This window comes from Streptopelia decaocto (assembly GCF_964273445.1).
Source record: "Streptopelia decaocto genome assembly, chromosome: 2".
NCBI classification, from domain to species: Eukaryota; Metazoa; Chordata; class Aves; order Columbiformes; family Columbidae; genus Streptopelia; species Streptopelia decaocto.
The window spans coordinates 489,583-517,034 of NC_138655.1; the positions used below are offsets into that span (position 1 = coordinate 489,583).

Here is a 27,452-nt window from a genome sequence, read left to right on the forward strand (position 1 = left end):
CTGGCACATGGGTGCAGGTGAGACCCCTGGGGCCCTGGCATACGGGTGCTGGTGAGACCCCTGGGGCCCTGGCACACCGGTGCCGGTCAGAGCTCTGGTGCTCTGGCACACCGGTGCCGGTCAGACCCCTGGTGCCCTGGCACACCGGAGCTGGTCCGAGCTCTGGTGCTCTGGCACACCGGTGCCGGTCAGACCCCCGGTGCACACTCCACCACAACCCGCGGCCCACGGCACAGGCGGGAGGCCACCGGGAGCCCCCACCCGCGCGGCGATGCCGCGGCACAGCCACGGCGAGGAGCCCCGAGGGCGAAGAGACCACGCGGAGCTGTTTTCATCAGATCTTTACTGACGGCGCTGGGAGAGCCCTGGGCCCAGACCGCAGGTTTCACAAACGCTCGGCCGTATGTACACGTCAGGTTTTAGTGTTTTGCCCCTAAAAGATGCTTTGGATGGCGGACCAGCCCCAGCCGCCCCGCCGGTGACGCCGGTGACGCCGGTGCAGAGCTCACCGGGCCGCGGTGCCGAGCCGCCGCGTCAGCGTGTCATGCAAAAGCAAAACTGGGTAATGAGAATAATAATGATGATAATGGGTGCGCAGCAGTAACATGAGCGATGGACACGTGGCGATGAGAGCGGGCGAAGGAGGAGAGGAGCGGTGGAGGTCGCGGCCGAGCCGCGGCACCGCGCCGGACGCCGTCCCTGGGGAGGGGGACACCGCGGACACACGGGGCGAGGGGGGGCCAGGCCACCGCGCGGGGGTCCTGGGGGCTCCGGGCCCCATGGGGCCGGCACGGTGTCACCGTCACTGTGTCACTTATTGCTTCAGCCCCTGCCCGGGGCCCGGTGCAGCGCGGCGGGGGCCGGGGGGCACCGGGGCAGCCCCCCCGCCTCGGCAGCGCGGCCCCCGGTCCCTGCCCGGGGAATCTGGCAAGCGCCAAGGGAGGGGGAGCGCGTCCCAGCGTCCTCAGGTGCGGTGCCGGCCGTGCCGGCGGTGAGGGGAGGTGGGATGGACATCCAGCCACACTACAACAGAGCGGACAGAGAAGATGGGATGAGACGGGGGATGAGACGGGGGGGCTGCTGAGCCCAGCGGCAGCACCGCGCGCCCGCCCCGCGCCCGCCGGCACAACCACAGCTGGGAAACCTTCACCACACCCCAAACTGCGCCTGCAGGAACATCGCACCCCCGGACACCTCGGTGTCCCCCCTGCGGAACGCGGCACCCGGCAAAGCCCCCGCACACGCCCGGCGTGGGGATCCCCGGCTCCGGGGCAGGTCGGGGAGGTTGGCGTTACCTGTGCCGGCGAGCGCGGCTGCGGAGCCGCCGCGTCCTGGGCTTCCCCGGCGCCCATCCACGACTTGCCGACGGTGGAGACCCAGCTGAGGAACTCGCCCAGCGGCGCGGGGACGTCGCAGGTGGGACTGGAAAGAGACGTCTGCCAGAGAGAGAGCGCGTTACCGCGGCACAGCACCGGCGAGGGAACCAGAGCCGGCAGCGGGAGCGGGAAAAGGAGTCCGGTTTACAGAGATGCGCCTGGTTTCTACCGAGAGCGCCGGGCTGCTGCGGCATCCCACGGCCCCCCCGCGCCGGAGGGTCCCGAGAACCTCGCTGGCGAGGGGGGTCCAGGCGCAGGCACCGCCAGCTCTGCCGAGCTCAGCGCGGGCTCTGGCGGACGCCTGTCAAAGCACCAAGCCAGGTCAGTGTCAGGAAATCAACCTCGTGCGAGCACTTCCCAGATACACCAGCGACAGACAGACAGACAGACAGACGGCAGCGCGGCCGCCGGCGTGTGCCAGGCGGCCAGGGAGAGCCGAGCGCGGCGGCTGCGTGCCGGCGGGCGGGCTGGCGGAGGCGGCGGTGGGAGAAGCGGCGGAGCGGAAGCACCGGGCAGCACCAGCACTTACGGTGGGGGCGCCGGCTCCGCGGTGGCGGGATGTGCCGTGGGGATGTGCCGGGGGGATGTGCCGGGGGGATGTGCCGGGGGGATGTGCCGGGGGGTCGTGCCGAGAGGCCGAGCCGGGGCAGCTCAGGGCCGGGGTGTGGAGGCCCCTCCTCGCCACGCCGAAGGGTCCAGGCGACGGCTCCGGCGCTGGCGCGGAGGGCCGGGGTGTGTGGTGCTGGCGTGGAGCTCGTGGCGTCCTCCTCTGCGGGGAAAGGGTCGTCTCCTCCTTCGGGGGGCGGGGATGAAGCCAGCAGGGTTAATTAATTACAAAAGAGTCGCTAAGTGGTGAGATCAAAAAGACGAACGGTTTTCCGGCTCTGCCGCGGTGTCGGAGCGGTGGGGGCCGGCAGGGCCGGGGCGGCAGGTCTGGGAGGGTAGTGTGTCTTCTCTCTCATCTCTTAATATACAAATACTGACAGAATAATTGTATATATTAATATATTAGTCTAGTCTTTTTGGTTAAACTTCAGGCACTGCTTTGGAAGAGAACGGAGTTTAGAAGTTAAGAAAGGAACGAGTGGCCGGGCAGCAGCGTCGCCACCCGCGAGCAGGAGGCGGCGGGATCCTGGGGACGGGGCTCAGGCCACGCGGAGCGGGGTCCCCAGCGCCCCGGGGCGCCCCCCGAGCGCCTCCCGCCCGCAGCCGCCGCTCGGCAGCGCCAGGGCCAGCGCGGCCGCCAGCGCAGCCGCCTCCACGGCGCCCCCGGCGTATCTGCGGCCAAAGCTGGAGGAGGAGTAGGAGGAGGAAGAGAAGGTCATGGAGAAGCCGGAGCCGGTGGCGTCGAAGCTGCCGCGCCGGGAGCTCGAGCGGGAGCCGGTGCGGGAGCCCGAGCGGGAGCCGGCGGCGGAGCCGGCGCCGCTGACGTTGTAGGGGCTGTAGTAGCCCTTGCTGGACTGCGAGGAGGCCTCCAGCAGCCGCAGGCCCGTCCCGTCCTCGATCATGCTCCGGTCCATGGCGTCCTTGTAGGAGATCTTGAGCTTGGTTTTGGGGCAGGTGAGGTACTTGGAGTAGGTGTTGACGTCGCGCAGCTTCTGCGCCGTGCGCGTGTCGATGGTGCCTTTCTGCAGCGCCTCGTCCAGGGACACGCGGCCCGCGGCGTCGGGCTCGATCAGGCCCCCGGTCAGGTACTGCACCTCCAGGAACCGCTGCCCGGCCTCGTAGTACAGCCAGCCCTTCTTCAGCGCCTGCGCCGCCGACATCTTCGTCTTGGTCCGCGGGTCCTCGAAGCCGTAGAAGGCCTTCTGCGCCAGGTTGATGCGGTCCACCATGATCTTGTCCACCAGGCCCTTGCTGACGGCGTCGGCGACGGAGCACTTCTCGCCGGTGCTGGGGTCGATGATGCCGCCGGTGCAGGCCTGGGCCTCCAGCAGCCGCTGCCCCGTGATGTTGTCCACCAGGTTGCGGCGCATGGCCTCGGTGATGGACACCTTCTCCAGGGTGTCGGTGTCCAGGATGCCGGCCACCGGCCCGGTCTCCTCGGTCGGGTCGCTCCACATGGAGATCTGGGTGCGTGTGGGGGCCGGGCTGACGGTGTAGGAGGAGGACGAGCCCACGGAGGACGACCGCGACCGGAAGCCGCTCATGTTGCCGGAGAGCATGTCCGCGAACTCGGTGATGGAGAGGGTGCCCGAGCGGTACTGGTCCAGCGCTGACTGGTCGATCAGGCCCTTGCTGATGGCATCGTCGATGTCGTACTGGCGTCCCGAGCGCCGGTCGATGATCATGGACTTGACCACGCCGTCCGAGGAGGACGTGGTGATCTCCTCCCACTCGCACTCCTGCTCCGACAGCTCCAGGTAGGTGGGGTGGTCGATGAGGCCCTTGCGATAGGCCTCGTACACAGACATCTCCTTGCCTGTCTCCGGGTCGACGATGACCACCCTGCGCTTGCGGACGGAGGACTTGGAGGACGTCTTCCTCTCCCGCTTCTTCTCCTTCAGGGGCAGGAGGCAGAGGCCGGTCTCCGGGTCGGTGATGCACCGCTCCATGAGCTGCAGGTAGGTGAGGTTCTCCTCGGTGTTGGGGTCGAAGAAGCCCTTGGTGTCGTCGCTGGGGTCCAGCAGGATCTCGTTCATCTCCTCGTCGAAGAGGCCCCTCTTGTAGGCGATCTCCACGGGCAGGCGGTGGCTCTCCTCGGGGTCGATGATGCCGCCCGTCGCGATCTGCGCCTCCAGCAGGCGGATCCCGTGGTCCTTCAGGATCAGCCCCTTCTTCATGGCCTGGAAGAGGGAGATGAGCTTCCCGGTGTAGGGGTCCCGGTAGCCGGTGACGGCCCGCTCGGCAGAGAGCAGCTTGTCCTTGAACTCAGGCCCCACGATGCCCATGCGCACGGCGTCCTCCACCGTCAGCTTGAGGCCCTTGATGGGGTCGATCACGTAGCCGGTGGCCGCCTGCGCCTCCAGCAGCTCGAAGGCGGTGCCCGGCCTGATGATGCCCTTCTTCATGGCCTGGTACACGGACAGCCGCTCCTTCGTGGAGTCCACGAAGACGCCAGCGATGCAGCTGGTGCCCTCCAGGAACTTCTTAATGGTCTTGGAGACCTCCTCGATGGAGGTGAGGCCTTCCTGGAGGCGCTGGGCGGTGGCCTCGTCCACCACCTGCGAGCGGACCAGCTCCTCCACCGTGATCTGCTTGCGCAGCCCGCGGAACGTCAGCTTCCTGGTGTCGCAGAGCGGGAGCAGGAGGAGCCCGCTGCCCTCGTCCCGGCGGCAGCGCTTCAGCAGCTGCGTGTAGCTCAGCTTCTCCTCCGTGGACGGGTCCACGTAGCTCCGCACCTCGCTGGGCTCGGACAGCATGTCGTGCGTCTCCTTGTTGATGAAGCCGCGCTGGTAGGCCACCTCCAGCGGCAGGTGGAAGCCCAGGTGCGGGTCGATGATGCCACCGGTGGCAATCTGGGCGTCCAGGAGCTTGAGGGCCTCTTCGCTGGGGATGAGGTCCTTCTTCATGGCCTGGAAGATGGAGATCTTCTGCTCGCTGTATGGGTCCCTGTAGCCGGTCACAGCCCTCTCCGCGGACAGGAGCCGGTCGTGGATTTCAGGCCCCACCACGCCCTTCCTGACGGCTTCATCGACGGTCAGCCTCTCGTTCTTTATGGGGTCGATCATGAAGCCGGTGGCAGCCTGGGCCTCCAGGAGGCAGCGCGCCACTTCGGGGTTGATCAGCCCCTTCTTCAGCGCCTGGTAGATACTGAGCTTCTGCTTGGAGGAGGGGATGTAGATGCCGGCCACACAGCCTGACCCGTACAGGTACTTCCAGATGGTCTCCACATCCAGGAGCTCGCGGAAGGACTTGGAGCCCTGCTTCAGCAGGTTGTAGATCTCCTGGGAGATGATCTTGGCCTCGTAGAGGTCCTCGGCCGAGATGCGGCGCCGGATGTAGTCGTAGGAGGTGAGATTCTGCTGCCTGATGATCTCGGTCTTCTCGATGATCTCGATGATGATGATGATCATGCGCTCCTTGGACACGCGGCCCGACTGGAACTCCTGCATGAGCTGCTTCCGCTGCTCCTCGGGCAGCAGGTCCGAGTGCATGATCTCCCACAGTGACATGGAGGAGCCGGCCCTGCTGCCCACGGGGATGTCCACCTGCGTCTCCTCAAACACCTTCCGCGTCTCCGCCTCCGTGTACACCTGCGTGGTCTCCACCACCGCAGGCTTCTCGGGCTCCCGCAGGGGCAGCAGGTACAGGCCCGTCTCCGGGTCCTCGATGCACTTCTCCTTCAGCTGCCTGTACGTGAGGTTCTCGTGCGTGTTGGGGTCGAAGAAGCCCTTGGTGTCATCGGTGGGGTCAGAGAGGGTCCGGTTCAGTTCCTCATCGAAGTATCCGCGCTGGTAGGCCACCTCCACGGGGAGCCGGTGGCTGTTGACGGGGTCGATGATGCCGCCGGTGGCAATCTGGGCCTCCAGCAGGCGGATGCCGTGCTCCTTGACGATGAGTCCTTTCTTCATGGCCTGGAACAGGGAGATGGTGTTGCCCGAGTAGGGGTCGGTGTAGCCGGTCACGGCCCTCTCGGCCGACAGCAGCTTCTCGTGCAGTTCAGGCCCGACCACACCGGCCTTCACAGCCTCGTTGACGTACAGTTTGCGGTTCCTCACGGGGTCAATCAAGAAGCCGGTGGCTGCCTGGGCCTCCAGGAGGACCACGGCAGTGCTGGGCCTCAGCAGGTTCCTCCTCATGGCCTCGTAGATGTTCAGCTTCTCCTTGGTCGCCTCCACGTAGACGCCGGCAATGCAGTCGCTGCCGTGCAGGAACCTCCTCACCGCGTCTGTCTCGGCGAGGTCTTTCACCGTCTTCTTGCCCTCCTTCAGCTGCTCGTACTGGGCTTTGCTGATGATGTGCGACTCCACCAGCTCGCTGGCGGGCACGGGAGCCCGGAGGCCGCTGAACGTCAGCTTCTCCTGCCGCTTGGTCTCCGCCTCCTCGATGATGGTGATCACAATCTTGATGATCTTCTCGATGGTCACCTTGCCCGTCTTATACTGCCGGAGGAGCTCCCGCCTGTGCTCCTCCGTGAAGTACTCGGAGTGGATCAGCTCCCAGATGGTCATGGTCCGGCCCTTCATGCTGCCCACCGGCACCTCCACGGTGGCCTTGTCGAAGCACTCCTTGGCCTGGCTGTCGGTGTAGAGCTCCTCCTGCTGCGCCTGGATGGCTCTGTCGGAGAGGGGCAGCAGGCACAGGCCGGTCTGCTTGTCGCGGTGGCAGTTCTTCAGCAGCTGGCCATAGGTGAGGTGCTCCTGGGTGTTGGGACAGTAGAAGGCCTTGGCGTCGCCTTGCAGCTCGGCCAGAGCCTCGTGTATCTCGGGGTCCAGGTAGCCCCGCTTGTAGGCGACGTCGAGCGGGAGCCGGTGGCTGTTGACGGGGTCGATGATGCCGCCGGTAGCCAGCTGGACGTCCAGCAGACGGACCCCGGTGTCGGTGGGAATGAGGCCCTTCTTGAGCGCCTGGAAGAGGGAAACCGTCTGGCCCGTGTAGGGATCCTTGTAGCCCGTCACCGCCCGCTCTGCGGACAGCAGCTTCTCGTGGAACTCCGGCCCCACCACCTCGGCCTTCACCGCCTCGTCAACGGAGAGCAGCTCGTTGTTCACCGGGTCCACGATGTAGCCAGTGGCAGCCTGGGCTTCCAGCAGGGACAGGGCAACCTCTGGCTTCAGCAGGTTTCTCTTCAGGGCATCATAGAAGGTCAGCTTCTGGCCGGTGGACTCCACCAGGACGCCGGCAATGGCGTCCGTGCCCTTCAGGTACTGCCGCACGGACTCCATCTCCGCCACGTCCTTCACGGTCTTCTTGCCCTGGTGCAGCTGGTTGTAGAGGTCCTTGGTGAGGATTTTGCTTTCCAGCAGCTCGGCGGCCGGCACGGGGGCCCGGAGCCCCTCAAAGCACATCTGGCTCTTCTTCTCGCTTTCCTCCACAACCGTGATGATGATCTTAATGATCTTCTCCACCGTGATCTTGCCGGTCCTGTACTGCTGGATCAGGTCCCGCCTTTGGTCCTCGGTGAAGTATTCAGAGTTGATGATTTCCCAGATGGTCATCGTCTTCCCTTGGAACTTGCCGAACGGTGCTGTCACCGTGGCCTTCTTGAAGACGTCCTTGGCTTCTTTGTCGGTGTAGACCAGCTCTCTCTCCTTGGCCGCCTGGTCGGTGAGCGGCAGGAGGCACAGCCCCGTGTCGGGGTCTGTCACACACCGCTCCATGAGCTGCAGGTAGGTGAGGTTCTCCTGCGTGTTGGGGTCGAAGAAGCCCTTGGTGTCGTCGCTGGGGTCGGACAGCACCTGGTTCATCTCCTCGTCGAAGTAGCCGCGCCGGTAGGCAGCTTCCACGGGGAGCCGGTGGCTGTTGACAGGGTCGATGATGCCGCCGGTGGCGATCTGGGCCTCCAGCAGGCGGATGCCATGCTCCTTGACGATGAGCTCCTTGGTCATGGCCTGGAACAGGGAGATCTTGTCGCCTGTGTAGGGATCCTTGTAGCCGGTGACCGCCCGCTCAGCCGACAGCATCTTGTTGTGCAGCTCTGGCCCGATCACCCCCTCCCTCACCGCCTCGTTCACCGAGAGCCTCGCGTTCCGCACGGGGTCGATGATGAAGCCCGAGGCCGCCTGCGCTTCCAGGAGGACCAGCGCGGTGCCCGGGCTCAGCAGCTTCTTCTTCATGGCTTCGTAGATGCTCATCTTCTGATTGGTGGGTTTGATTAACAAACCGGCAATGCTGCTCTTGCCCTGCAGGTACCTCTTGATGTCTTCCCTCTGCGAGAGCTCGCCAACGCTCACCACGCCCTTCGCCAACTTGTCTAGGCTCTCCTTGCTCAGGATGCCGGCGTCAGCCAGCTTCTCCGCGGACACCTTCTGACGGATGCCCTCGAAGGCAAACTCGGGCTCCCCGTTCTGCGCCAGCCCGTCCACCGCGTCTCTGCCGTTGGGCATAGTCTTGATATCCGGCAGCTGCGCCGCGGTCACCGCGGCCTCCTCGGGCAGGTCGTCCGTCTGGATCATGATCTCTCGCGTCTGGGCCAGGGCGGCCTTGTACTCCTCCTGCATCTGCTCCAGCCTCTCCCTCAGCTTCTTGTTCTCCTCTTCCAGGAGCTTCTCCTGCTGCTGCCGCTGCCTCTCGAGCTGCTGCAGCTCCTCCTGCTTCTGACGGACGTTCTCCTCCGCTTCCTGCTGGTGCTTCTTGGCTTCGTCCAGCATGGCTTTCAGCTGCTGCTTCTCCTGCTCCATCTCCTTCTGCTGCCGCTCCTGCTCCGCCTTCAGGTTCTGGGCTTTGTCCACCTCGTCTTTGAAGAGCTTCTCCAGCTTCGTCTTCTCCTCCTCGATGAACTTCTCCTTCTGCAGCAGGGCGTCCTTCTCCGTCAGGAACGTCTGCTGGAGGAGCTGGGTCTCCTGGCGGAGCTGCGCCTCCTGCGCCACCTGCATCTGGGGAGGGAGAGAGGACGGGGGTGAGACGGCGGCAGCGGGGGGGACGGGCAGCGCGGTGGCGCCAGGCGGGGCTGCGCGGTCACTCAGCCACTCTGCTGCGGGGTCAGGAGTTAGGGAAGCAGCGCCGGGTTAGGGACAAGCAACACGGGCTGGGACGAGCGGGGAAAGGACACGAGCTCCCACGCGGGGTCAGGGCCTCCCTGCCCGGCACCGCGGCGGGAGCCGGGGACGGCTCTCGTCTCCGGAGAGGAACAAGGACGCGCCGCGGCGCCGCAACGCTGGCATGGGGGGTGTGGATCCCCCTCCACGGCAGCAGCAGGGGGTGGGAGCTCCTGCGCTGATGCCTCCCGGCCGGGTTCGCCTCACTGCGCCTGGTGCTGGCTCCGCGCACGCCCTGCCCCACGCGCGGGGGTCCTGCCCCACACCTGGGGGACGAACGGTGGAGCGGGGGCTCAGGGACGCCGCCTCCTCCCGGTCGGTGCCAGCAGCCGGCTCCGCGCCCGCCCGCGCCACAGCGAGGGCGCCCCCGTGCACCGCAGCGAGGGCGTCCCCGTGAACCGCAGCGAGGGTGTCCCCGTGCACCGCCACCACCAAGGGGACCCGCAGCCCAGTACCTCCTCGGCCTTCTGCTGCAGCAGTGCTGCCTCCTGCTTCAGCCTCTCCTTCTCCTGCTCCAGGTCGGCAATGGCCTTTCGCAGCTTCTCCGCGTCCTGGTCGCTCTGGTGCCGCTGGATCTCCAGCGTGTGCACCAGCGTCATCTTCTCCTGCGTGGCCAGCTCGGTCTCGTGCAGCCTTTCGCTGATGTCCTCCGCCTGCCTCTTGAAGCGCTTGGCTTCCTCCTCGGCCTTGGCCTGGGCCACGCTCATCTCGGCCACCTGCAGCTTGAGGCGCTCGGCCTCGGCCGTGATCTCCAGCTGCCGCCGGCGCTCGGCCTCCAGCGTCTTCTGGAAGCCCTCGGTCTCCTCGGCCAGGCGCTGCTGCATCTGCTCCTTGTCCTCCTGCAGCCGCTTGGCATGCTCCTGCGCCAGGTCCTTCTGCTTCTGCAGCATCTCTGCCTCTGCCTTCAGCCGCGTGGCCTCCTGCACCGCCTGCATCTTCTCCTTCAGCATCTTCTCCGCCAGCGCCCGCTGCTGCGCCAGGTCGTCCTCGGCCAGCTGCCGCAGCCGGGCGGCCTCCTGCGCCTCCACGCTGAGCCGCGCCACCTCCTCTGCCACCTGCTTCATCTTCTCGGCCTCCTCCGCCAGGAACTTCTGCGTGTTGTCCTTGTCCTTGAGGATCAGCGCCTTGTTCTCCTCCTCGATGCGGCTCTTCAGCTTCGCCAGCTCCTCCATCTGCACGCGCACCTTGAAGAGCTCCTCCTCCACCTGCGCCTTCTGCCGGACGGCGTCGCCCACCTCCTCCTTCAGCCGCTGCAGCTCCTCGTCCAGGATGCCCTTCTGGTGGTCGGTCTCGTCCAGCTGCAGCTTCACCTTGGTCAGCTCCTGCTCCACCTGCGCCTTCTGCCGCAGCGTCTGCTCCGCGAACTTCTTGTGCTTCTCCATCTCGGCGTCCGCCAGCTGCTTCTGCCGCAGCGCCGCCTGCTCCGCCTGCGCCCGCTTGGCCGCCTCCAGCTCGGCCTCCTTGCGCAGCTTCTCCGCGTCCGCCTGCGCCTGCGCCTGGGCCTGCGCCTCCTCCTCCGCGCGCTGCTTCAGCCGCTCGGCCTCCTCCACGCGCTGCCGGGACAGGCTGGCGTCCTGCTCGGCGCGGCCGCGGGCCAGCTCGGCCTCCTCGGCCGCCCGCCGCGCGCGCTCGGCCTCCTCGCGCAGCCGCTCCAGGAGGCTCTGCTCCTGCTGCCGCGTCTGCAGCAGCTCCTGCTCCTTCTGCTGCACGGCGGCCAGGTGCGCCTTCTCCTCCGCCGCCAGGCGCTTCTGCGCCGCCTCCCGCGCCAGCTGGATCTGCCGCTCCGACTCCTTCTCTGCCAGCTCCTTCTGCCGCCGCGCCTCCTCCACCGCGGCGCGCAGCCGCTCCACCTCCTCCAGCGCCAGCCGCCGCTGCCGCGCCGCATCCTCCTCGGCCGCCACGATGGCGCGCACCTTCTCCTCGGCCTCGCGGCGCCGCGCCTCCTCCTCCAGCGCCAGCGCCCGCTGCCGCTCGGCCTCGCGCTCCGCCTGCTGTCGGCTGCGCTGCGCCTCCTCGGCCTCGCCGCGGATGCGGCCCAGCTCCCGCTCCAGCTCCGCCTTGCCCGCCGACGCCTTCTCGAAGCTGGCCTTGAGCCCGCGGATCTCCTCCTCCACCTGCCGCCGCTGCCGCAGCGTGTCCTCCACCAGCCCCTTCTGCCGCTCCAGCTCGCTCTCCGAGGAGCGCTTCAGCTGGGCGATCTTCTCCTCGATGTCCTGCTTGTGCTGCGCCGCCTGCTCCTCCAGCAGCTTGCGCTGGTACGCCTCGTCCTCCGCCAGCCGCCGCAGCCGCTCGTTCTCCGCCTCCTTCTCCTTCAGCGCGATCTCCGCCTCCGCCTTCAGCCGCGATGCCTCGTTGATGGCCGCCAGCTTCTCCTTGAGGATGCGCTCGGCCTCGGCGCGCTGCCGCCCGGCCTCCTCCTCCGCCAGCTGCCGCTGCCGCTTGGCCTCCTCGGAGAGGGCGCGCAGGCGGGCGGCCTCCTCGGCCAGCTCCCGCAGCTTGCTGGCCTCGGCCTCCAGCCGCTGCTTGGACTTCTCGCTGCTGGAGCGCGACTCCTCCTCCGCCTTGGCCTTGCTCTCCAGCAGCACCTCCATCTCGGCGCGCAACTTGGCCAGCTCCTCCTCCACCTCCTTGCGCTTCTGGATGGCCTCGCTCACCTCCGCCTTCAGCCGGAACAGCTCCTCCTCCAGCAGCAGCCGCTGCTGCTCCCCGTTCTCCATCTCGGCCTTCAGCCGGATCAGCTCCTGCTCGGCCGCCAGCTTCTGCTGGGCCGTGCCCTCCGCCAGCTCCCGCTGCTTCTCCAGCTCCTCCTCCGCCAGCTCCTTCTGCCGCAGCGCCGACTCCTCCGCCTTGGCGCGCTTGCGGGCCTCCCGCTCCGCGTCCTCCTTCTGCTTCTCCGCCTCCTCCTGCGCCAGCGTCTTCTTGTGGGCCACCTCCTCGGCCTGCAGCCGCAGCCGCAGCGCCTCGTTGGCCTTCTGCCGCCAGCGCTCCAGCTCCTTCTCGGCCTCCTCCCGCGACCGCTCGGCCTCCAGCTGCTGCTTCTTCAGCCGCTCGGCCTCCTCCTGCAGGTGGGCCACCGTGATGTGCTCCTGCTGCAGCGACAGCTCCAGCTGCGCCGTCTTCTCGGCGAAGGACAGCCGCTTGCTCTGCAGCTCGGCCTCGGCGCTGCGCTGGGCCACCTCCTGCGCCACCTGGATCTGCCGCTCCTTCTCGGCCTCCGCCTGCCGCATGCGCCTCTCGGCCTCCTCCGCCTGCAGCCGCAGCTGCTCCAGGTCCGCCAGCGCCTTCTGCTTCTCCCGCGCCGCGTCCCGCTCCGCCTGCACCTTGCGCTTCAGCTCCTCCTCCGCCTCCCGCTTCTTCTGGCTCTCCTCCTTCACCTGCCGCCGCAGGCGCTCGGCCTCCTCCTGCGCCTGCCGCTTCTGCCGCTCCGCGTCCTCGGCGCGCGCCCGCAGCTCCTGCAGCTCCGTCTCGGCGCTCGCCCGCTGCTTCTCGGTGCTCTCCAGCTGCAGGCGGATGAGGCGGATCTCCTCCTCCACCTTCTTGCGGTTGTACTCGGCCTCCTCGATCAGCTTGACCTTGGACTTGATCTGGTGGTCCGAGTTCTGCCGCAGCTGCAGCAGCTCCTGCTGGATGTTCTGCTTCTGCTGCTCGGCGTCCACGGCCACCACCTCCCGCCGGGTGACCTCCTCCTGCATGCGGAGCTGCAGCTCCCGCGCCTCTGCCTCCGCCTGCGCCTTGGCTTTGGCGTGGGCCTCGGCCAGCTGCCGCTGCTTCTCCAGCTGCGCCTCCACCTCCGCCAGCCGCTTCCTCTCCTCCTCCTTCAGCTTCTCGGCGGCTTTCTGGAGGGCAAAGGGTGCAGAGAAAACAGAGAGGGGAGAGAGAGAGAAATCACAAGGGATGCGACCGAGCCGGGGCGTCAGCGCCAGCCACAACCACGCGCCGCCGGGAGACGGGCCGGGCCGGGCGGAAGATGCGCGTGCGATGACTTCTGGTCCCTGAGCCTCCCCACGAGCTGGAGGCGGTGACACCGGCTTCCAGAAGACGCGTGGCAGACGGGACACGCGAGCACCGTGGCTCACTCAGCACAGCGACAGGACCGAGACAGCGGTGCCAGAAGCAAGATGGCCACGTACCACAGAGAAGAGATGGAGCGCGAGCAAAGCCGCAGACGACGGAGACGGACGCGAGCGGCGTGCGCACCACCACCGCGCCCGCTGTCCCCGCGGAGAGGAGCCCCCATGCTCCCCATGCGAGAGGCGCCGGCGCAGACACCCGTCACCTCGGAGAAGCGAGACCCAGCGGCAGCACCAGCGCAAGCGGCACGGAGGGAGCGGGCGGCCAGGGAGGTGCCAGCGGCTCTTTCCCCGCCAAGAAAGCCTCGACGAGGTGCAGAGCGATTCCCGCGCCAGCCCGTGCTGCGCCGAACCCCTAACCCCACCGGCCGCACACCGCAGGGCCGGCTCGGCTCGTGCACGGCGCGGGGCTCCGGTGCCACATGCAGCACGAGCGAGGCCGCCGCAGCGCCGTGCAGGGTGGGGGCGGCACACACCGGGGAGCCGGACCTGGCCCGCGGGGTCCCCTCGTGCCACGGTGAGGGCGCGGGGCCGCGGCAGAGGCGGACAGGAGCGGGGGCTGCAGCAGCGGGAGGGGGCGCAGGGCGAGCGGGGGGTGCGGTGGGGACGGGGACATGCGCACAGTGAGTACCTGGTGCAGGGAGGCCAGAGTCATCCTGGGTATTTACCCGCCATTAGATCCCCACCAACGCAACCAGCCCCCAAGACAAAGCACTGGCAAAGCGGCTCGACTTCGAGGGCAGAAACCAAGAGTTAGAGAGGTTATGGAGACAGAAACCAGCGGGCGCCAGCGCCCGAGCCCAGCGCCCAAGCGAAGGCAGATGCCGACTGCGCTACGTGTATCTGGGAAGTGCCGCCTACCAGAGTCTCACCAGAGCCCGCCGGTGCAGCTGCACGCCGGCCCGGCCAACCCTCTCGGCTTGGGGACCCTCTGCGCCCAGAGCCAGCAGCTTCAGAGCCAGGAGCCCGATAAGAGCGGGGTTAGAGGCCGTGGCCAGCGTTAGTGATGGGGGCTGGCGTCACCACAAACTGCGTGGTGACACGGCAGAGAGACCGTGGCCGGAGCCGTGCCGCTGCCCTACCTCCTCCTCCTCCAGCCGCCGCAGCGTCTCGGTGATGAACTTGATGTACTGGCTGGTCAGCGTGGTCAGCTCGCTGTACCGCGTCCGCAGCTCCACATACTGCGGCAGACGGCGGGGTCAGCAGGGCGGCGCACCCACAGCACCCCCACCCCGCTGCCCGGCACCGCGGCGGCACAGGGGCCAAGGGAGCCGAGCCCGGTGCCAGACCCCCATGCCCGCCCCTCGAGGGCCACCGCCCGCGCTCCCGGGGACGGAGCCGCCGGGGATCAGCCGTGCCCCGGCATCCGCGGGTCCCCCCTCACCTCCTGGATGATGCTGTCGGACGCCGACTGCACCTTGGGCTTCTTGGCCGGCGAGGCCATGGGCTCCACCTGCGCCTTGAAGCTCACCAGCTGCAGCTCGTAGTCCTGCGGGCACAGGGCGCTCAGGACACCGCCCGGGGTCCCCAGCGAGCCCCCCACACCCGCCGCAGCACCCCGGGACGGCCAGCCTGGCGCGGGCAGGGCCGGCGCCGCACCTTGATGGCGTCGATGTACTGCTTGGCGTAGCGCTGGCACTCCTCCACCTTGTCCTTGTTGCGGTCGCACTCTTCCAGAAGTTTCTGGGGGAGAGGTGGGGGTGAGCTCAGGCGCCCCGCGGCCGCGGTCGGCCGGCAGCACCGGCCCCGCGCATCCCGCCGCCGGCGGTACCTTCTCCTGCAGCAGCTGCTCGCGCACCGCCTTGCTGTCGGTGATGGGCACCGCCTGGATCTGCTCCTGGCGCTGCTTGGCGTCCTGGATCCAGCGCAGCAGCGCATCGCAGCTCTCGCGGTAGTAGCGCAGCTGCCGGCCCAGCTGGTCCAGCTCGCGCTGGCGCAGGTCGCTCTGCGCCAGCACCGCCTGCCAGCGCTCCAGCAGCTGCTGCACGCGCTCCCGGTACCGCTCCAGGTCCACGTCGCGCTCGCTGTGGCCCCGGACCATCCGCTCGTTGACGTCCTTGGCCTTGCTCAGGTCGGTCTCCAGCGTGTTGAAGAAGGGCTGGTGGCCCTCGGCCTGCGCACGCAGCCGCTGCCGCACAGAACAGGGGTCACGGGCTCATCCAATGGTTGGAAAAGACCCTCAAGGTCATCGAGCCCAACCGTTGGCCCAACCCTGGCACGAACCCGCGTCCCTAAGAACCTCAGCCTGTCCCGGTGCCGTTACCTTGAGCTCGGCCTTGCTGGCCTCCAGCTCCTTGAGGTCAGCCGGCACGGTCTGCACGTCCTTCAGCTGGTCCTCGTACTTCTTGACCAGCTCCTCCGCGCCCTGGGTGCTGCGGATCACCAGGTTGATGGTCTTGAGCCTGCGGGGAGAGGAGGCGGCTCAGCCGGCGCCGGCGGCACAGAGCTCGGAGAAGGGGGGACACGCCAGCACCGCTGGGACACAGAAATGATCCGAGCTGGAACAGCCCTGGGGAGAAAGGCTGAGAGAGCTGGGGGCTCAGCCCGGGGAGACCCTAGTGTGGCCTTTTCGGACTTAAAATGGGTCAATAGGAAAGATGGGGACGGAGTTTGGAGCAGGGCCTGTTGTGACAGGACAAGGGGTGATGGTTTAAACTGAAGGAGGGAGATTCAGGCCGGACATGAGGAAGGAATTGTTGCCCTGAGGGTGGTGAGAGCCTGGCCCAGGTTCCCAGAGAGGTGGTGGCTGAACCATCCCTGAGACACCCCAGAGCTGGACGAGGCTCTGAGCACCCTGAGCTGTGAAATGTCCCTGAGGTTGGACCGGTGACCTTTGGAGGTCCCTCCATCCCAAACCGTCTGATGATCCTGCGATTCCTGCAGGACCCCCCGAGCCCACCCGGCCAGCGCAGGCTCATCCCGGCTGGTGACGCCGGAGCCGCGCGGGGTCAGGCACTCACTTCTCCAGGTAGATGCTGGACAGGCTGTACACCTGGCTCATCTTCTGCAGCGTGACGTCCAGCTCGGAGCGCAGCACGGGCGCCGAGCTGGCCTGCTCGGGCTGCGCCAGCACCTGCTCCGTCTTCTCGCTCACCTTGTCCAGGTTCTTCTTGATGCCCTCCAGCTCCAGGTGGGTTTGCTGCGGGGACAGGAGGGTCCCTCACTCCCATGACCCCCCATGTGACACCGTGTCCCTGGCCACCCCCGCCCTGGAGAGGAGCAGCGCGGGGGGCTGCAGCCCACCCGTGTGCTGGACACCAGGAGAAACGGCTTTGTGTTAGGGTGACGGAGCACTGAACAGACTCCCAGGGAGCTGTCACAGCCCCAACCTGACAGTGGCCAAGAAGAGACTGGACACCGTCCTCAGACACACGGGGTGACCTGTGGGGTGTCCTGGGCAGGGACAGGAAACTGCTTTGTGCATCTTTTTGGTCCTGCTGAGATGCTCTTCCAACCACCTTTCACCAGATTTACTGGCCCGGGTACCCAGAGCGCTGGTGGCTGAACCATCCCTGAGACACCCCAGGCCAGGCTGGACGGGGCTCTGAGCACCCTGAGCTGTGAAATGTCCCTGCTCATGGCAGGGGGGGCACTAGGGGAGCTCTAATGTCCCTCCAACCCAAATCTGTGATTCTGTGGTCCCTGTGGGTCCCTTCCAGCTCAGGACATCCTGTGATTTCATGAGACACCGTGGGGTCTCCTCTGGGGACGCTCGAACCCATCTGCACGTGTCCTGTGCCACCTGCTCTCCTGACCCTGTGCTAGCAGGGCTTGGACAGGGATCTCCAGCGGTCCCCTCCACCCCAACCGTCCCGTGACTGGGGATTCCGTGACAGACCCAGCCCCGCTGGGGACGCCAGGGTCCCCGTGTGCAGTGACGGGGTCCCCATCCCTGTTACAGGTGACAGGGTCCCCATCCCCATGTGCAGTGCCAGGGTCCCCATCCCTGTTACAGGTGCCAGGGTCCCCATCCCCATGTGCAGTGACAGGGTCCCCGTCCCTGTTACAGGTGCCACGGTCCCCATCCCCGTGTGTGGTGCTGGGGTCCCCATGTGTGGTGCTGGGGGTCCCCATGTTTGGTGCCGGGGTCACCATCCCCATGTGTGGTGCCAGGGTCCCCGTGTGTGGTGCCGGGATCCCCATCCCCACGTGCGGTGTGGGGTCCCCCTGTGTGGTGCTGGGGTCCCCATCCCTATGTGCAGTGTCAGGGTCCCCATCCCCGTGTGCGGTGCCAGGGTCCCCCTGTGTGGTGCTGGGGTCCCCATCCCCACGTGCAGTGCCGGGTTCCCCATCCCTGTGTGTGGTGCTGGGGTCCCCATCCCCACATGCGGTGCGGGGTCCCCATCCCCGTGTGTGGTGCCAGGGTCCCCCTGTGCGGTGCGGGGTCCCCTGCGGCCGCACCTGCTGCTCGGAGATGCGCTGCGCGCACTCGCGGGCCGGGTCCTTGTCCAGGGGCAGGCGGATGCGGTGGATGGTGCGGGACTCGCAGCTCTCCAGCTGCAGGCGGATGTCCTTCAGCTGCGAGATGTAGCTCTTGCACAGCGACTCGTCCTGCTCGCCTGCGGGGACGCCGGGGACGGGTCAGCGCCCTCCCGCTCCAGGGACACCCGCAGCCCGGGCGGCGGGGACGGGGCGCTCACCTTTCTCCTGGCTGCGCAGCAGCAGCTCGTACTTGTGCGTGCAGGCGTTGTAGTCGCGCTCGGCCTGCAGCCGGTCGTCGGGCTGGAACGCCTGCGAGTCCTGGCTGTCGCGCAGGAACTCCTGGTAGTGCGTGTCCAGGCTGCGCAGGAGCTGCCGGCACTCCTCGGCGTGCAGCGAGCGGAACTGCGCCGGAGCAGCGCGTCACCCGCCGCACAGGTCACTGATCCAACCACAGCCACCCCGGCACTGCCCCCTGTCCTCAGAACCCCATGTCCGTCTGTCCAGCCCTCCAGGGCTGGTGACTCCAGCACTGCCCTGGGCAGCCTGTTCAATGCCCCACAGCCCTTTGGGGAAGAAATTGTTCCCACATCCAACCTCAACCTCCCCTGGCGCAACTTGAGGCTGTTTCCTCTGCTCCTGGCGCTTGTTCCTGGGGAGCAGAGCCCGACCCCCCTGGCTCCAAGCTCCTTTTGGGCAGTTCAGAGATCAGAAGGTCTCCCCTCAGCTCCTGTTCTCCAGCTGAACCCCCAGGTCCCTCAGTCTCCATCACCCTTGTGCTCCAGCCCCTCACCAGCTCCGCTCCCTTCTCTCCACTTGCTCCAGCACCTCAAGGGTTTCTTGGCCTGAGGGGCCCTACACTGCCCCCAGGGTCCCGGTTTGGCCTCCCCAGTGCCCAGCGGCTCCATCAGCCCCCCGGGACCCCCGGGACCCCAACTCACGGTGAGGTGCGACCAGGCCTGGATCTGCTGGATGTCGCGGCTCAGGCACTGCCAGGACAGCAGGCAGCGCATGTCCAGGTGCAGCTGGTGCCAGAGCTCCAGGAGCTGCTGGTGAGCGGCCTCCAGCCTGCGGGAGGTGCTGCGGTCAGGGGGGGCGGTGGGGACCTCACGGGTGGGGACACCACGGATGGGGCGACCACACAGACAGGGGCTGAGGAGGGACCCCAGGGATGGGGGGACCCTACAGTCCGGGGAGACCCCACAGACAAGGGGGACACCATGGATGAGAAGGGACCCCACAGACAGGAAAGATCACACAGACAGGGGGGACCTCAAGAACATGGGTGACCCCAAGGACTGGGGGTCCCCAAGGACTGGGGGATCACACCAACAGGGGGGACCTCAAGGACATGGGTGACCCCAAGGACTGGGGGTCCCCAAGGACTGGGGGGTCACACAGACAGGGGGGACCCCACGGCTAAAGAGAGACCTCACAGACAGCGGGTACCCCACAAACAAGGGAACCCCACAGACTGGAGCACCCCAAGGATGAGGAGGAACCCCATAGACAGGGGGCATATCATAGACATGGGCACCCCAAGGTCATAGGAGACCCCAAGGATGGGGAGGGACCCCGCAGATGGGGCATATCATAGACAGGAGGACCCCATGGACAGGGGACCCCCCAGATCCAGGCACTGCACAGACAGGGGGGACCTCATGGAAAAGGGGACCCCACAGACAGTGGGGATCTCATGGTCGGGGGGACCCCACGGACAGCGGGGATTCCATGGACAGAGGGACCCAAGGGACAGGGGGGACCTCATGGACAAGGGGACCCCATGGACAGAGGGGATCCCATAGACAGAGGGACCCCCAAGGCCAGGGTGGATCTCATGGACAAGGGGACCCCACGGACAGTGGGGATCTCATGGTCAGGGGTACCCCACAGACAGTAGGGATCCCATAGACAGAAGGACCCCCAGGGACAGGGGGGAACCCCACAGATGAAAGGGACCCTATAGACAAGGGGACCCCACAGACAGCCGGGATCTCATGGTCAGGGGGACCCCACGGACAGCAGGGATTTCACGGTCAAGGGGGACCCCACAAACAGCAGGGATTCCATGGACAGAGGGACCCCAGGGACAGGGGGGACCCCACAGATGAAAGGGACCCCATAGACAAGGGGACCCCACAGACAGCCGGGATCTCATGGTCAGGGGTACCCCATGGACAGCAGGGATTCCATGGACAGAGGGACCCCAGGGACAGGGGGGACCCCACAGATAAAGGGGACCCCATAGACAAGGGGACCCCACAGACAGCAGGGATCTCATGGTCAGGGGTATCACACAGACAGTAGGGATCCCATAGACAGAAGGACCCCCGGGGACAGGGGGGAACCCCACAGATGAAGGGGACCCTATAGACAAGGGGACCCCCCAGACTGCCCGGACAGGGGGGACCTCATGGACAAGGGGATCCCATGGATAGGAGGGACCCCACGGACAGGGGACCACATGGACAGAGGGACCCCAGGGACAGGGGAAACCACCCAGACAGGTCCCCACGGGTGGGGGTCCCCGCGGGCGGGGGTCCCCGCGCTGACCTGCGCACGGCGTCCAGCGCCTCGCTGTTGGGGGGGGGCAGCAGGAAGCAGACGGAGGGGACGATGGCCTCGCTGCCGCCGGCGCTCAGCACCTTCCAGCGGTGCGGCTGCGCGTTGCTGAGCAGCGCGCACTCGTCGTTCTTGTGCACCGTGATCTGGGGGGGCGCGGGGGCGTCAGACCGGGCGGGGGGCCCCGCATCCCACCCCCCCCCCGCCCTCCCGCCATCCCCGCACCTCGATCTGCTTGTAGTCGCAGACGGCCTGGATGGGGGGCCGGCCGTGCAGGGGGGCGCCGGCGCCGCGCGGCTTCAGCTGCACGATGGTCTTGGCGCGGCGCGCCAGCCCCTCCAGCTGCGCCCCGTACTCCGCCAGCTGCTCCTTCTGCTCCTGCAGCACCAGCGCGGGCTCAGGGGGGCCCGCTGCGCCCCCCGGGGTGCGGGGTTTGGGGGGCGCTGCAGCAGGGTCGGGGTGGGGGGGATACTGGGGGGTCACTCCTGAAGCGGGGTCTGTGTGTGGGGAGGGTGTCACCGCAGTGCGGGGGGGTGCAGCGGGGGGTGCTTGGGGGGATCATCCTCGGGGGGCTGCAGGGGGATGGGGGTCACCCCGGGGGCTGCAGGGGGCTCAAGGGATTGGGGGATCACCCCGGGGGCTGCAGGGGGCTCAGGGATTGGGGGGTCACCCTGGGGGCTGCAGGGGGCTCAGGGATTGGGGGATCACCCCGGGGGCTGCAGGGGGCTCAGGGATTGGGGGAGTCACCCTGGGGGCTGCAGGGGGGCTCAGGGATTGGGGGAGTCACCCTGGGGGCTGCAGGGGGCTCAGGGATTGGGGGATCATCCCGGGGGCTGCAGGGGGCTCAGGGATTGGGGGGTCACCCTGGGGGCTGCAGGGGGCTCAGGGATTGGGGGATCATCCCGGGGGCTGCAGGGGGCTCAGGGATTGGGGGAGTCACCCCGGGGGCTGCAGGGGGCTCAGGGATTGGGGGAGTCACCCTGGGGGCTGCAGGGGGGCTCAGGGATTGGGGGTAGTCATGTCACCCCAGGGGTTGCAGGGGGGTCTGGGGGTCACCCTGGGGGCTGCAGGGGGCTCAGGGATTGGGGGAGTCACCCTGGGGGCTGCAGGGGGGCTCAGGGATTGTGGGAGTCACCCTGGGGGCTACAGGGGGCTCAGGGATTGGGGGATCACCCCGGGGGCTGCAGGGGGCTCAGGGATTGGGGGGTCACCCCGGGGGCTGCAGGGGGCTCAGGGATTGGGGGATCATCCCGGGGGCTGCAGGGGGCTCAGGGATTGGGGGATCATCCCGGGGGCTGCAGGGGGCTCAGGGATTGGGGGAGTCACCCTGGGGGCTGCAGGGGGCTCAGGGATTGGGGGAGTCACCCTGGGGGCTGCAGGGGGGCTCAGGGATTGGGGGTAGTCATGTCACCCCAGGGCTTGCAGGGGGGTCTGGGGGTCACCTTGGGGGCTGCAGGGGGGCTCACGCATTGGGGCAGTCGTGTTACCCCGGGGGTTGCAGGGGGTCACCCCAGGGCTGCAGGGGGATCCCACCGGGGGTCCCACTGGGGTTTCCCACCGGGGGGTCCCAGCCGGGGGTTCCCACCGGGGGGTCCCACTGGGGGGTCCCACCAGGGGGTCCCACCCGGGGGGTCCGAGCTGGGGGTTCCCACCGGGGGGTCCCACCAGGGGGTCCCACCAGGGGGTCCCAGCCTGGGGGTCTGCGCCGGGGTCCCGGGGGCCGGGCCGCTCACCATGCAGTCCTGCAGCAGGTCCTCCAGCCGCGTCACCGTGATGCTGCGGTCACACGAGTATTTCTTCCTCATGTTCTCCTGCGTCTTGCGCAGGAACTCCTCGGCCTCCCGCACGTCAGCGAAGAACTGGGGGGCCGGGGGGGTCAGCTGGGGCGTCACCCGGCCGTGCGTGACCCGGGGCCCCCCCCCCACGCCCCCCGAGCCCCCATACCTGGAAGTAGGCGCTGTTCTCCTTCAGATGCGCCTCGATGCAGCAGCACAGCTGGAGCATCCAGCTCCACTGCGTCTGCAGCGCCGCCTGGAACGCCTGCGGGACACGGGACACGGCTCAGGGCCACCTGCCCCTGCTGCCACCGCCACCGGCATCGCCACCACCACTGCCACCACCACTGCCACCACCACTGCCACCGCCACCGGCATCGCCACCACCACTGCCACCACCACTGCCACTGCCACCACTACTGCCACCGGCATCGCCATTGCCACCGGCATCGCCACTGCCACCAGCATTGCCACTGCCACTGCCACCAGCATCGGCACCGGCATCACCACCGCCACTGCCACCGGCACCAACCAGCCACCCAGACAACACCGGCCCCCTCGGCCCCCCAAGAGCCCCTCCAGGCTCCATGGCCCCCCCCAGCTCCCCAAGAGCCCCCATGCTCCCCCTGGCCCCCTCAGCCCCCAAGAGCCCCTGGGTCCCCTCAGCCCCCCAGGAGAGACTCCAGGTCCCCCAGGTCCCCCCAGCACCCCCTGACCCCCCAGACTCCTCTCAGACCCTCAAGACCCCCCAGCGCTCCCCAGGTTCCCCCATACCAGCCTTGGCCCTCCAGGCCCCCTCTGGGACCCCCAGGCCCCCCATATTCCCCCTGGCCCCCCAGACCCCTCTCAGCCCCCCAAAGACCCCCCGTGCCCCCTCAGGGACCTCAAAGCTGCCCATGTTCCCCATGGCCCCGAGCCCCACCTCCAGCATGTGCCACGCCGGGTGCTTGTCCCACTGACAACCCCCTCCAGGTCCCCAGACCCCCCCATGGCCCCCATGGCCCCCAGACCCCCATGGCCCCCATGGCCCCCAGACCCCCATGGCCCCCAGGCCTTCATGGCCCCCCAGCCCCACCTCCAGCATGTGCCACGCCGGGTGCTTGTCCCACTGACAACCCCCCAGACCCCCCATGGCCCCCATGGCCCCCAGGCCCCCATGGCCCCCCATGGCCCCCCAGGCCCCCATGGCCCCTGGCCCCACCTCCAGCGTGCGCTGCGCTGGGTGCTTGTCCCACTGACACCCCCCCAGGCCCCCAGACCCCCATGGCCCCCAGACCCCCCACGGCCCCCAGGCCCCCCGGTCCCCGGCCCCACCTCCAGCGTGTGCCGCGCCGGGTGCTCGTCGCGCAGCAGCCGCTCGGCCGAGCTCTGCAGCTCCTTGATGCGCCGCTCCCGCTGCTCCAGCTCCCGCATCAGCGCCTGCGCGGGCACGGACAGCGCGGGCGTGTGGGCGGCCGCCGACGTCTGTCCGGCCACGGACGTCTGTCCTGCCCTGTGTGCGTGTGTCTGTGTGTGCGTGTGTCTGTGTGTGCCACATGCGTGTGTCTGTGTGTGTCTGTGTGTCCATCTGTGTCTGTGTGTCTGTTCGTGTCTGTGCATCTGTCTGTGTGTCCATCTGTGTCTGTGTGTCCATCTGTGTCTGTGTGTCCATCTGTGTCTGTGTGTCTGTTCGTGTCTGTGCGTCTGTGTGTCCATCTGTGTCTGTGTGTCCATCTGTGTCTGTGCATCTGTCTGTGTGTCCATCTGTGTCTGTGTGTCCATCTGTGTCTGTGTGTCCATCTGTGTCTGTGCGTCTGTTCGTGTCTGTGCGTCTGTTCGTGTCTGTGCGTCTGTTCGTGTCTGTGCGTCTGTCTGTGTATCTGTGTGTCCATCTGTGTCTGTGCGTCCATTCGTGTCTGTGCGTCTGTCTGTGTATCTGTGTGTCCATCTGTGTCTGTTCATCCATTCGTGTCTGTGCGTCTGTCTGTGTATCTGTGTGTCCATCTGTGTCTGTTCATCCATTCGTGTCTGTGCGTCTGTCTGTGTATCTGTGTGTCCATCTGTGTCTGTTCATCCATTCGTGTCTGTGCGTCTGTCTGTGTATCTGTGTGTCCATCTGTGTCTGTTCATCCATTCGTGTCTGTGCGTCTGTCTGTGTATCTGTGTGTCCACCTGTGTGTCTGTCTGTGCATGTCTGTGCATCTGTCCGTGTCTGTGTGTCCGTCCGTGTGCCTGTGTTTGCGCCCATCTGTGTGTCTGTGCATCTGTCCGCACATGGCTGGGTGGCCGTGTCCGTGTGTCCGGCCATGCATGTTGTGTGTGTCTATCTGTCTGTGTGTCTGTGTCTGTGCGTGTCTGCCTGTCTATGTGTTTGTGTATCTGTCTGTGTGTCCATCTGTGCGCCTGTGTGTCTGTCTGTGTGTCTGTCCGTGTGTCTGTCCGTGTGTCTGTCCGTGTGTCCATCTGTGCACCTGTGTGTCTGTCTGTGTGTTCGTGCACGTCTGTGTGTCTGTCTGTGCGTGTCTGTGTGTCCATCTGTGCGCCTGTGTGTCTGTCTGTGTGTTTGTGCACGTCTGTGCGTCTGTCTGTGCGTGTCTGTGTGTCCATCTGTGCGCCTGTGTGTCTGTCTGTGTGTTTGTGCACGTCTGTGCGTCTGTCTGTGCGTGTCTGTGTGTCCATCTGTGCGCCTGTGTGTCTGTCTGTGTGTTTGTGCACGTCTGTGCATCTGTCTGTGCGTGTCTGTGTGTCCATCTGAGCGCCTGTGTGTCTGTCTGTGTGTTTGTGCACGTCTGTGCGTCTGTCTGTGCGTGTCTGTGTGTCCATCTGTGCGCCTGTGTGTCTGTCTGTGTGTTCGCGCACCTCTGTGTGTCTGTGTGTCCATCTGTGCGTGTCCGTCTGTCTGTGTGTCTGTCTGTGTGTCCCCGGGGCTGCAGCCCCTCCTGCCCCCACCCCGAGGACCCTGTGGCTGCCGGGGACACGGGGGCGACAGGGAGGGGACATGGGGGCCTCAGGGGACAGGGAGGGGACAGGGGGTCTCAGGGGACAGGGAGGGGACATGGGGGCCTCAGGGGACAGGGAGGGGACAGGGGGTCTCAGGGAGGGGACGTGGGGGTGTCAGGGGTCTCAGGGGGGTCTCAGGGTGCTCAGCCTCGGCGCACAGATGCGGCTCCGGTCAGTGACAGCGCGAGGGGACAAGGACCCCGGCCCGATCAGGGAGGACACGCAGAGCTGGCGGCAGGAGGGGACACAGCGGGGCTGGAGCTGCGGCACAGCAAGGGGACACGGCAGGGACGGGGACACGGCAGGGACGGGGACACGGCAGGGACAGCACAGCGCGGGGACACGGCAGGGACAGCAGGCTGGGGTGGCACAGCGGGCTGGGATGGCCAAAGAGCATCTTCTGTCACCACCGGGACAGAGGAACAGGGACTGTGCAGGGACAGTGACACACGGGGACAGGGACAGGACTGTGCAGGGACAGGGACAGTGACACGCAGGGACAGGGAGGGACAGGGACAGGACTGTGCAGGGACAGGGACAGTGACACACAGGGACAGGGACAGGACTGTGCAGGGATGGGGACAGTGACACACAGGGACAGGGACAGGACTGTGCAGGGACAGGGACAGTGACACGCAGGGACAGGGAGGGACAGGGACAGGACTGTGCAGGGACAGGGACAGTGACACACAGGGACAGGGACAGGACTGTGCAGGGACAGGGACAGTGACGGACAGGGACAGGGACAGGACTGTGCAGGGACAGGACTGTGCAGATACAGGGACAGTGACACGCAGGGACAGGGAGGGACAGGGACAGGACTGTGCAGGGACAGGGACAGTGACACACAGGGACAGGGACAGGACTGTGCAGGGACAGGGACAGTGACACACAGGGACAGGGACAGGACTGTGCAGGGACAGGACTGTGCAGATACAGGGACAGTGACACATAGGGACAGGGACAGGACTGTGCAGAGACAAGGACAGTCACACCCAGGGACAGGGACAGGACTGCACAGGGACAGGACCACACAGGACAGCAGCATGCAGGGACAGGGAGGGACAGGGACAGGACTGTGCAGGGACAGGGACAGTGACACGCGGGGACAGGGAGGGACAGGGACAGGACTGTGCAGGGACAGCCATGTGCAGGGACAGGGACAGTCACACCCAGGGACAGGACTGCGCATTGACAGCCATGTGCAGGGACGGGGACAGTCACACCCAGGGATGGGACTGTGCGGGGACAGGGACAGTGACACGCAGGGACAGGGAGGGACAGGGACAGTGACACAGAGGGACAGGGAGGGACAAGGACAGGACTGTGCAGGGACAGGGACAGTGACATGGAGGGACAGGGACAGTGACACAGAGGGGCAGGGAGGGACAAGAACAGGACTGTGCAGGGACAGGAACAGTGACACACAGGGACAGGGACGGGACTGTGTGGGGACAGGGAGGGACAAGCACAGACACGGGCAGGGACATGCAGGGACAGGGACATGCAGGGACAGGGCCAGACCTGTGCAGGGACAGGGACAGTCACACCCAGGGACAGGGACAGACAGGGACAGACACGGATGGACAGGGATGGACAGGGATGGACAGGGATGGACAGGGCCAGTGACATGCAGGGACAGGAGGGCCAGTGCCCCCCGGGGCCGGTGCCCCCCAGTGCCCCCCGGGGCCAGTGTCCCCCAGGGCCCCCCGGGGCCGGTGCCCCCCGCGGCCGTACCGAGTAACTGTCCTTCTTGGCCGCCACGTTGGGGTTGCGGTCGCTCCAGTCGAACGTCACCTCCTCCTCCTCCTTCTCGTTGAGCCACATGAGCTCCTTGGTGGCGGCGCCCACGAAGCCGTGCAGGCTCTCCAGCTGCCGCAGCCGCGCCCGCGACGAGCTCTGCGGCATGGAACGGCACGGCATGGCACGGCATGGCACGGCATGGCATGGCACAGCGCGGGAGGGGTGCGCTGAGCCACAGCTGCACCCAAACTGCACCCAAACCCGCACCCAAACTGCACCGGCTGTGACCCCAAACTGCACCCAAACTGCACCCAAACCCGCACCCAAACTGCACCCCAAACTGCACCCCAAACCCGCACCCAAACTGCACCCCCAAACCTGCACCCCAAACTGCATCCAAACCCACACCCAAACTGCACCCCCAAACCTGCACCCAAACCCGCCCCCAAACTGCACCGGCTGTGACCCCAAACTGCACCCAAACTGCACCCAAACCCGCACCCAAACTGCACCCCCAAACCTGCACCCCAAACTGCATCCAAACCCACACCCAAACTGCACCCCCAAACCTGCACCCAAACTGCACCCCCAAACCTGCACCCCAAACTGCACCCAAACCTGCACCCGCTGTGACCCCAAACTGCACCCAAACTACACCCAAACCCGCACCCCCCCAAAACCTGCACCCCAAACCCACACCCCCCCAAAACCTGCACCCCCCAAAAACCTGCACCCCACACCTGCACCCCACACCTGCAACCCCAGCCCTGTGACCCCAAACCTGCACCCAAACCTGCACCCCCAAAACCTGCACTGCAAACCTGCACCCAAACCTGCACCCCCCAAACCTGCACCCCCCCAAAACCTGCACCCCCCCAAAACCTGCAT

At 66.9% G+C, this 27,452-nt stretch overlaps 1 protein-coding gene across 19 annotated transcripts in view; it reads right to left on the bottom strand.

Moving 5' to 3' along the window:
- Positions 1-1,295: 1,295 nt before the first annotated feature.
- PLEC (plectin) overlaps positions 1,296-27,452 on the bottom strand; it is an 84,497-nt gene continuing 58,340 nt past the window's right edge. For 18 of the 19 annotated variants that reach the window (XM_082046683.1, XM_082046698.1, XM_082046699.1 and 15 more), the window contains 18 exons: positions 26,559-26,720; positions 23,157-23,261; positions 22,012-22,107; positions 21,801-21,926; positions 20,293-20,445; positions 20,059-20,213; positions 18,447-18,573; positions 17,727-17,910; positions 17,488-17,645; positions 16,047-16,225; positions 15,350-15,488; positions 14,858-15,214; positions 14,686-14,769; positions 14,471-14,575; positions 14,169-14,267; positions 9,472-12,852; positions 1,906-8,854; positions 1,296-1,436 (listed from right to left, as the gene is read on the bottom strand). In XM_082046683.1, the coding sequence (XP_081902809.1) occupies positions 2,522-8,854; positions 9,472-12,852; positions 14,169-14,267; positions 14,471-14,575; positions 14,686-14,769; positions 14,858-15,214; positions 15,350-15,488; positions 16,047-16,225; positions 17,488-17,645; positions 17,727-17,910; positions 18,447-18,573; positions 20,059-20,213; positions 20,293-20,445; positions 21,801-21,926; positions 22,012-22,107; positions 23,157-23,261; positions 26,559-26,720 (11,943 nt within the window). In that variant the 3' untranslated portion in view covers positions 1,296-1,436; positions 1,906-2,521. The remainder of the gene's footprint in view (positions 1,437-1,905; positions 8,855-9,471; positions 12,853-14,168; positions 14,268-14,470; positions 14,576-14,685; positions 14,770-14,857; positions 15,215-15,349; positions 15,489-16,046; positions 16,226-17,487; positions 17,646-17,726; positions 17,911-18,446; positions 18,574-20,058; positions 20,214-20,292; positions 20,446-21,800; positions 21,927-22,011; positions 22,108-23,156; positions 23,262-26,558; positions 26,721-27,452) is intronic. The other variant, XM_082046692.1, reaches the window with a different exon arrangement.